General features: G+C 39.2%; 1 protein-coding gene across 1 annotated transcript in view; it reads right to left on the minus strand.

The window, feature by feature from the left end:
- tspan15 (tetraspanin 15) overlaps positions 1 to 3,241 on the minus strand; it is a 41,163-nt gene extending 37,922 nt beyond the window's left edge. Inside the window, exon 1 of the mRNA XM_040011449.1 lies at positions 3,035 to 3,241. Within this exon, the coding sequence (XP_039867383.1) occupies positions 3,035 to 3,121 (87 nt within the window). The 5' untranslated portion in view covers positions 3,122 to 3,241. The remainder of the gene's footprint in view (positions 1 to 3,034) is intronic.
- Between the last annotated feature and the right edge of the window lie 7,248 nt (positions 3,242 to 10,489).

The following is a 10,489-nucleotide window of genomic DNA, read 5'->3' on the forward strand; positions in this document are numbered from 1 at the left end:
CTTATTTGCAAAAGTTTTGCATTCTAATGCTATATTTTTGTTCTTTAGAATCTCTTAATCACTTACTTATCGGACTTATCATCATCATCAGATAACATCATAGGGATAAGTTTGTATGGAAAAAGAAAAAAAAAAAAAAAAAAAAAGAGTAACATGACCCACAAAATGTCCCTTTTAATGCAAATGTGCAGAGACCTGAAGTGGAAAGCCCGGCTTAAGTTGTTAATTACTGTCACGATACCTATTTCCAACCGGCCTGGCTGTACTTAACTGTTCTCGCTGTAATACCTTTCAGGTGTTTAGAAAACTTGGTGAGCGGATTTATAATAATGTTGATTTCCAGCACTGTATTTTATTCTACTAAAGCAAAAAGACAACTTTCTTCCGATTGGCTGACCCTCGTAAGCAAAAGGTTTGAAGAATGGGTCAGTGGGGTTTCTGTACCCGCAGTCAGAGCCGTGTGCCTGAGACGACCATATTAGGGATATCCATTCTCTGTGAAAACCAAGAGTAGAAAAAAAGACCCTGTCTGAAACAGAGAGTTTAGACTTCAGCCTGAGCTTTTTGCTCACAGGGATTACTGAAGCAAACAATGACCTCCATCCACCACTGTCACAATATTTTTATATATGACAAAAAAAAGGAAAACATAGTACATCCACTTTAGTGTTAACATTTATTGAAATTCTGCTTGGCTTAAACTAACACTCTGTGTTAGTTTAAGCCAAGCATTAGTAAGACTGAATTAAACAGATGGCTGAAAAGTCAAAGTTTATTTACAGCTCAACAACCAACATGACATCCTTTGAAAACTGTAGACTAACTGTTTAAATTCATGTGACGCTTTGGTTGTAACTATATCAGAATTGGCATATCTCAATGCGTTATTGATCTAATAATTAGCCATTGTTTATATCCCCCCATATATCTGGTTATTAAAGTAGAAGATAAGGTGGAGAAATGTAAGAACAAAACTACGCTAACATGTCAACTAAACTGGGATCATATATAATGATATACTTCTATTCTGAAAGATTATATGACTAAAATCAGGTGCACAGTCTGCTCTGAGACTTATTATTATCTGTAGCAATCATTTCATCATCAAAATGAGAGCAGCATTGTCAGATTGAAGTTTTTCTCAAAGGTTTCCTGGTTTTATTTGTTGGTTGCCAAATTCATAATTAAAAATCAAATTTAATTACTTTCACAGCCCCAGATCAAATGACAGCAACGATAAAGGCAGGCTTCCAGCCACTCAAAAAAAAAAAAAAAAAAAAATCACAAAGTGTCATCACAACAGGTTGCTCTGTATATTTGATCTGGCAGAGTTTGAAGCTGGAGTTTGTGTTTCCACCCAGAAAGCAGCCAGGAGATATTTTACTTGTTAGGCAAATGTGTAAACCACCACACCATTTTATTCAAATATAGATCCAATATGTAGAAGGCTAAATCAAAAATTTCTTTATAGGAAATTGCACGTTTTAATGTAGACATGACACTAATGAAAAGGGTATGTGTTTTGGTCGTTTTAAACTGAAGCAAACTGGGTATTGTATGTTGTACGACTACTTTTAATAACCTTGAAAACCTTCAGTGTCTATATGAAGTGTGGGTCCTCACAGGGGCATACAAAATAATTTGGGACCCTCGGCTTCCTGTGCTTGGGGAGTTCCAGGTGCTTCTGTCTGGGAGATTGTGTGGTTTTCCCAATTATAGCTATAAAAAAAAAGAAAAAAGAAAAAAAGAAAAGTAGATAGTGTTGGACTACTATCTGCAAAGTTTTACTCTGCCGTGTATGTGCATGTGCTAAACTGGCCTAAACTGTTCTAATGCAAGAAGCTACAATACACTCCTGCTCTTATCTCAGATGGCTTTATCACTCAAACACACACACTTGGAAAAGATAATCTGCAGGTCGTTTCCAGGCAGGCTATGTCTGTCGTTCCTCAAAAAGTCCTAAAGGGAAAACAAGATAACTCCCAGAAAGTCTGCTATGGCAGCATTATGCTGAGGAACCTCGATGGGAATGACTGATGATGGCTGGAGAGTTTTGACTCATTTGCAGTGTTTCATCAGTGACCTGTACAGCAGCAGTCTAAATGTAAACAAATAAAAGTAAAAGTCTAAATAACTTTTAGGTGGATTTTTAAAATGCATTTAATGTAATACTTTCATCATAACTGATCATTTTCCGTTCAGATCCTCTAATGCGTCCTTCCTCCAAGTCAGTATGAACCTCTGCAGAAAAAAAATGTCCCCATATAATTTTTCAATGCATCAGTGACCCCAAACAATCCAAACCATCAGACAAGAAGAACAAGGAGCAGTGCAGCGGACTGCGTGTCAGAGCCCTGATCTCACACTGCCACTCAATTACAAACCTCCGAAAACATAATAAAATAAAATAAAAATGCTCCACACACTGAAAAAAAATTCTACGGAAGAAAAACAGAAACTTTACTGATAGCCTGCGTGGAGTTAAGTGGTCAGCAGATTGAATGAAAAACTACTGAAGCGACGCTGCTGCAGTGCTGTCACTGTCATTTGATTTACATGTGGCTCATCGGTCCACATGACCCGTACTGTGGTACAGTGACCACGGGAGGACACAAGACTCCTGCGTGAAAAATGACGCCTCGTCCGTTCTTCCTTTTTTCTCTGTTTTATTTTGATTTAATTTAATTTAATTTACCCAGTTCTCATTCGGGTAGGGTAAAGGTACGCAAGGAGGGTGTGGCGGCGGAAGGTTTCTGTGAGCAATATCCTACAGCACCTGTCCGTCCACAGGTGTAGCTTACAAAGCCCATGGTTTTATTAGAAAAACGAAATAAGACCGGATCACCCTTTGTCCACCCCACGGATCTGACCGGAGCTCGCATACCCACAAATCAAAAGCATTAGATAAACACACAAGCACACACAAGCACACACATACACACAAACACACCCAGCCTTCCCTCCCTGCCAGCCGGGATCTCCGAGCAAACAAAGCGCACACTCTAGGTTTTAGGATAATCGTGTCTGTACTCACCCACCAACAGCAGGCGTAGATGAACAGCATGAATTTGATGATATAATAGGAACAATCAGCACAACATTTAGACTCTCCCTCTGCCATCGTGTCTGGACGGAGGATAGTTTCTTTCAGCGGCTCTTTGGACTGTTGACAATTCACTTCCGCGTTGTCCTCGTCATAGCACCTGGAAACGCGCGTACAGTCTGACGGACGGCCGAAGGGGGCTGGTGGATGTGAGCTTGTGCAAGACTTTTAACTTGTAGAAGTTATGTGACATAAGTACATTAATAAAATCCAATTCAAATTTTATTAAGATTCAAATCTTTGCCCAATTAAGGACGTGGTCATTTTAAGTGACAGATGGGTTCGCAATTGTTTATTGTCAAAAAATAAAACAATAAAAAACTTCTTTGATTTTTCTGGGGCTTGCTGTTCAGTTTGTTTTAAGCCTCTTTTTAATTTTTTTTTTTTTTGTTTAAACTGAGTATCTACCTGGTTTTTACTATCACAGTAAATTACAAAGGTATCTTTCAAGCTAAGCTATCCAGCATATAGTTGTTACTATAAGCTGATAACAAGCTCCTATGATTGGTTAAAAAACCAACACACATGATTGAAAGAGCCAAAATGCCAAACCGGAGACCAGCAGAACAACTTATGAACAGTGCGGCTATTTCACAACATCTTCTGTACTTTGCCCAGGTATTTCTAACCCATTAACGTACACGCCTATGTAAATATCTAGAAGTTTTTGGGCAGCCTATGTCAGCAATAGCTTCACCACACTGTGCAGGTCTACAGATTGACATTATTATCTGTATCTCACCATTTTATGCTGTAGGGTGTTCAGAAGTAAACATGACAACACTGAGTTTGCATGGGACAAAATGGGACTGAGATGTAACCCTAAATTTTCATAACTTACAAATAAAAATGCAATAAACTGTGCAGGATAAATATACATTTTGCTCTATTACTGAGTAAATACAATAAGGATAAAGGGAAGCTAAAGTTTGTTCTTTTGCTTTCATGTGAAAGTCTTTATATACTCCTGTAATCTCTTTTATTTCTCTGTTATTTCAACTTCTCTTCTGTCTGGATGCATCCAAATTAAAACCCAGCACAGTTTGGATGTAGCCACAGGCTGCCAAAGCTGGCAATTTTAGCAATCTTTATCTACTGTGTCCCTCCACTTCCTGTCCAGAAAGAATAGAAACTCTATTTCTAGGAACATAATGGCACTTCCTTTTTTTAGGGTTGTTTCCATCATAATTGACAAAATTTGCAAAGATGAACCGGATCAATGTTTTGGGACTTTAGAGAAGTGCATTTCCTGCAGAGCCAGTCAAAATGTGGGACATTGTTTGAAGATGTGGAACAAGGGAACAAGGAATAAAAATGCTGTGGAGATCCACATAAAGAGAGACGTCTGGACCCGAAACTATTGGGAGAAGGTAGACTCTTTCTTATCTGCTATCATTTTATTTTAAGATTAACATGGCCACAAAGTGAAGATGAATACATTCACATACTTTGATCTGAGTCTTGTTTGTACTCTAATCTGATGCTGTTGAAAGAAAAAAGTCAAGGAAAAACAAGATAAAGTCCACTGTGAACACGATTCATTCCCCCTGTTATTAGAACAAAACAAGTATGAAATACACCAATGCAATTAAAATGTATTAACTCAGCATTTTATACAAGACTGTATTTTTCGACAAAGTGCACTTCAAGGAGACGGACTGTGTTATACTGAAACTGGTTTACTGGCACAAAGTGACTCAGAAGAGAGAATGAATGCAACAGGTTATGATCTGAATGCGAAGGATTTGTTCATCGAGGCTGTCATGAGATGCTGGTGGGTGGACAGGCAGACAGCAGGACGGACCAGCTCGACTAGAAAAGCAGAGCAAATATGTTGCAAAATGTACCCGGGGAAACACCAAAATACATAAATGCAATCTAGGCGCCTGAGAAGATAAAGCATTTATCTTCTTACATTGGCTCCCCATTAAATACCGTATTGACTTTAAAATTCTTTTGATCACTTTTAAAATTTTAAAAAACTTGGCGCCTAGCTACCTAACTGATCTCCTGCACTTGTACAACCCCAAGAGAGCACTAAGATCTTCGAGTCAGTTGCTCTTAGTGCAACCAAGGTCTCGGTTAAAGACCTGAGGTGATCGAGCCTTTGCTATTGCTGCACCTAGACTCTGGAATAACCTCCCAGCTGATATTCGCATGTCTGAGTCTATCCAATCTTTCAAATCGCACCTAAAAACTCACTTATTTACTTTTGAATCAAACTAGTTTGACCTTCATCTGGTTTGCTCTGCACTATGCAAAAGTGTTTTTTATTCCCTGTTTGCTTTTTATACTCTCTCCCGAATTTTATGTGTCTTGTGGTCGACTGTGAAGCACTTCGATGATTATTATTGGTCTTTCAAAATGTGCTATAGAAATAAACTTTGATTTGAAGCATTCTCCCACAGAATGCAAGCAGGCCCATATATACTGCTCCTGATGACAATGACAGGAAGCAGGTATAGTGGCTGAAAGACAGGAAACCAAAGACCCCACCTAAAGGTGAAGACAAGACCTGCCCATTCCAGCCAGAACTCAGAGACCAGAAACAACAGGAACAAACAAGTGCAGGACTATTACATAACTAGGCCCAAGCCTCAAGTGGTACAACAGGAAAGTACAGTTTCTTCAGCATGTAAATTGACCTAATGACTACCCGAATTATTGCCCCACACACGGGCATTTGTTTTATACAGATACCTGCTTACTAACCCGTCTGTCTGGCCATAAGAAATTATGTGAGATGAGCATGAACCAACCGTTAGAAATGTGTCATCGTAGCAGAAACGTGAACGGCAAACACACTCTCATCACTGTTTTCACAAAGATAAACATGTTTGTTTTCTTTACGCTAATGCAGCAGATATATGAAGGTAAATATACTGCCAAATATTAGAGGCTGTAGAATGAAATATGTGAATGTGCAAAAAAAAAAAAATTCAACTTTTTTTTTATTAGTACGAAAATTTATGAATTTGTGACTCAAGAGGACACAACTGAGCAGCTGTTTTAACTGATTCGAGAGGCTGTGATCAGAGTTGTGGAAATAGTAAAAGTAAAATTAAATAAATATCAATAAAATCAGAATTACAAGTTTGAAGCTCTCAGTATATCTGTGTAAGTATCAATCTCCACATTTATTCATATTTTTTGTAACTGTAAATTTAAAACACAAGCATGTGAAAACTTGCTTGTAAAATTCTCACATTTTATTCTGCAAGCTCTCACATTTTGCAACATATTTACCTTCATACAGAAAGTACATCAAACATTACTCAAAACAAAAACATCTACAGTACCTTCTCTCCTCGTGGTGACATTTGGCGGAGGGACCATGCATCCCCATGCTGTGAGGGACTGGATCACTGACTGGATCACTGACTGGATCACTGGAGGGTTCTTCAAAGAATTTTCAGAGGTAGCAGGTTTAGTATGGAGGCTATTGAGCACCAAAATTAATTAATTAAATATATCATAAATAATAAATCAAATGTGTCATTAATTAATTAAAATTGGAGCTATATAAATAAGGCAGGAGTGACTTCCTGTGTAATTCAGTGGTGCATTTTGATGATCTCAGCCGTTCACTAAGCATGCTCCTGTGACTGGCAAGCGCATCATGGAGTGCGTGGGAGGTATTGTCCTTATCTTGGTCAATATCTTGGTCAACTCTCCGACACCACCTTAAGAGAGTCCATCGCCACAACATTACTTTCCTTGCCGATCAGTCAATTGAGTCTGTTGGCATCTGCGACTCAGTAAACAGATCCGATACACACAACTTACACATGCATATCCGATCTTCTTTAAATAGCCGCCTATCAAAGAGTTCACAGCACAGACACTATCCAAAGCAAACATTCAAATCCCTGAATATATATCAGAGGATCAGAAGACATCGGATGTGATAAACCAGTCATTAGTTTGTATATGATAAATCGCCATCCCTCGCCTTTTTAGCTGCTGTAGCGCCCTTATTGCAGTTTTCTAAGCACCAAAAGCAGCAACATCTTAATCAGCAGTGACTCGGCCAACAAAACATTTCACATCAGTAGGAGGGAGCTGTGTGATTGGCTGTTTCCCCCCTCTTGGTACTTTTCTTACTTATACATCACCTTTATTACTTTCTTCAGTCAGAAAATGACCTTGGAGTGAAAGCAACAAAGAAACTCAAAGATTTTGAAGTGTTATAAAATTCAACCTTCAGCAAAATAAGAATTTTTGTGTCCTCTGGTTGCCTGGGAGTACAGACTGTCTAGTTTTTGTAAAGTATTTATTTGAGATGTGTTCAGGTGCAACTGAAGAGTCACTGCAGGTGTCTATTTCTGTGTTTGCTAGTTTAGGTGGTGAAAATGAGTTTCTTCCCCTCTTGATTAGGTTTTGACCCTTGATAGCCAGCTCTCGCCCAGATTCACTCGGGCAACCACATTTATTAAGAACTGCTACACCTTCTCAGAAACTTTTAATTTTTGGGCCTGCATCCTTCAGCGTGTCAGTCACTGGGCAAACAAGCTTGTTTGATCACATGAAAGTACACACAGGCAGTGCACATTGTACACAGTCAGCAAACTCTACCTTTGGTCATTCTGTTCACTAATTACATGCACGGGCATATGCAGTAGATTTCCCCTGCAAGGCAGGAATGTGAGGAACGGGCATGCAACGAGAAGCAGGTAACAAAGTGAGAAACTATCACAGAAGCACAGAGCACAAAAATCTACAACAGTAACAGTGAGACTGAAAAAAAAAATCACTGGAGTCACAATCTGCCTGTTTGCACTGTGAGATATGTTGTTGAATTTCTTCGAGGATAAACTCAAAGTCAATGCAATGACAAGAGGGTTTGTTTTTTTTTTACAAACAGTATAAAAGAAAGTGTACATGGAGTGTCCTTAGAGGCACCTTCTAGCTGGTGATAATGTGGATAGAAAGCACACTCTTAGAAATAGGGGCACAATATAAAAGTCAGTTTCTGTAAATACAGAACCTACACTTGCTTTGAATTTTAAGTTGCAGCGTCAGGATACACTCTGAGACATAAAGATAAAGAAATTATGCACAAAAATAAATTTTTATCTTAGACTTTAAATGAGACACATTTAATACAAAGTAGTATAATTTTATATCTGATTTGTATCGGTGATGTAATGGGGAGGGGGTTGCTGCCTGGTTGACTATTCCTGGTCTCTGTGTCCTCTGTGTGTCTAACAGCCTTACGTGCAAATTTTAGATAAATAAAGCTTTGAATTGCCAGCAAGACTAGGCTGAAACAAAGTCGGTACAAAAGTCAATATTTGGTGTGACCACCTTTATCCTTCAGCACAGTCTAAACTCTCTTAGGCAAGCTTTCTTTTAATTTCTTTAAGTGGTCTTCAGGAGTAGTTCTCCAGGGTTACTGAAGGACATTCAAAACTCTTCTTTGGCTGTTGGCTGCCTTTTGTTCTGTTCTCTTTCAAGATGCATCACTAATGTTGGGATCTGGACTCTGGGGAGCCCAGTCCACCACACGTGTTCCACCATGTGCTTTTCTATCCAGGTGTGCTTTTACTGTACTGACAATGTGTCTGGGATCATTCTCATGTTGAAACATGAAGCTGTTCCCAAGCTGATAATTTGCAGATGGTATTTTACCATGCATCAACATCTGACAGGACTTTTTTGTGTTCATAATTCCAACAATTTTGACAAGATCCACAACACAAAAAGGCTGCAAACCATGACAGAGCTTCTATCGCGTTTTGCAGATGGCTATGGACACACACTGTGGTAACACCCCCCGACCCTATTATCAAATATTAAGGACAAACTGCACACCATGCTTAGACATGCCAGGTTTTCAGCTAATAACTCTTTGGGACTCACCTTGTTGATGCAAAAATACAAAGATACTACTGGTCTGATGGTCATAGTATATTTAACAGCAAGAACAAAAAATATTACGCTGAAAGGTACAAAGATTTTAAAAGTTACAACAAAGTCTTGCTCCTTTAAAGCACAATGTAAAAAAAATTAAAAAAAATAAGGGCGAATCATTTCTTGGACATTTTCACACTTAATGAGCAAAACGTTTTCAAAAACATGATGCATCTCAGTTTTCCCTCATTCAGTGATTCAGCTATCATTACATGCTTTCCCATTGACAGATCAAAGTGCATCCATAAAGGTAAAGCTGTCACATACAGAGTTTTTTTTTTCTAAAGTAAACAGCATGCTTTAAACACTTCATCTAGATCCAGAACTTTCAGTACGTTTTTGTTCTTGTGAAGAAATGTTTGCATGACATCAACACACCAGGAATAGCAGTAATTTCAATGAAAAACCACTGAGTGCACAGCAATTATCATACACTTTAAAGCCAAAGCCAACCAGCAGACCAGATCAGACCCTCTGGTGTTCAGACAACATGTCTGACAACTCTACCACTCCAGTGACAAACTGCTGCATTTGAGTTTTTGTGGCTTCATATTTCTTCAATATAAGCACAAAAAGACTGTCTATAATTTCATGTGAAGAGAACCCTTTCCAGTCCAACACACGGATTGTTCCTAAGAACAACACACAACTCACATGTAAATACTTTTATTCAGGTTTATGTTTTACTGCAGTTTGGCAGTGATACGATCTCCTGGAGACCTGTTAGTGTTTTGTCATGTTTCAGAGGCACAGCTCTAACTGAAAGTAGACAGCTGCAGCCTTTTTAAATGTGTGACTTTTCAAAAACTGCAAGCACAGGGCTGGACTTAAACAAGTATCATGGCATGAATTTTTAACATCACTTTCAACTCTGCGGCACTTTTCTGTTTGCCTCAGATAACTGCATTAGATAAAATATCAAAACTGCTACTCTCTTGGGCACCTCTTTTGTTTTTCATTGGGAGAAATTACTCATTACCAGACTCCACATAGCAAAATTGGTATGGCCCTGATCTGGCCCACACAATGTGCTTACACATGGCCCACACAATGTGCTTACACATGGCCCACATACCGCAAAGAATGATGGCCCTTTGGTGGCCCAGATCAGGTTTACCAGAGGTGGCCCACACATGGGCCAGCACGTGGCCAGTTGCAGACACACTGCTGGCCCAGATGTCAGCCTAATGTGTACCTTAATCAAGCCATGTAATAACAACATGTGCCGGAACATAACAGTCCAAAAGTAACATGACGAAACTCTGTTCAGACAGAGCGCTTTTCTACTCTCCCACATTACTCAGAGTGCTCTACACAATATGCCACATTCACCCAACGACACACTTTCTCTAAAACGGGTGCTTCCTAACTACATTCACACTCTTGCAGACTGGAAGAGCCAGAGATCGAACCACTAACCTTCCGATCAGTAGGTGACCTGCCCTACTGCCTGAGCTACAGCCACCCACTGGC

Source organism: Simochromis diagramma, unplaced genomic scaffold (assembly GCF_900408965.1).
Source record: "Simochromis diagramma unplaced genomic scaffold, fSimDia1.1 OVJJ01000603.1, whole genome shotgun sequence".
Taxonomy (NCBI): Eukaryota; Metazoa; Chordata; class Actinopteri; order Cichliformes; family Cichlidae; genus Simochromis; species Simochromis diagramma.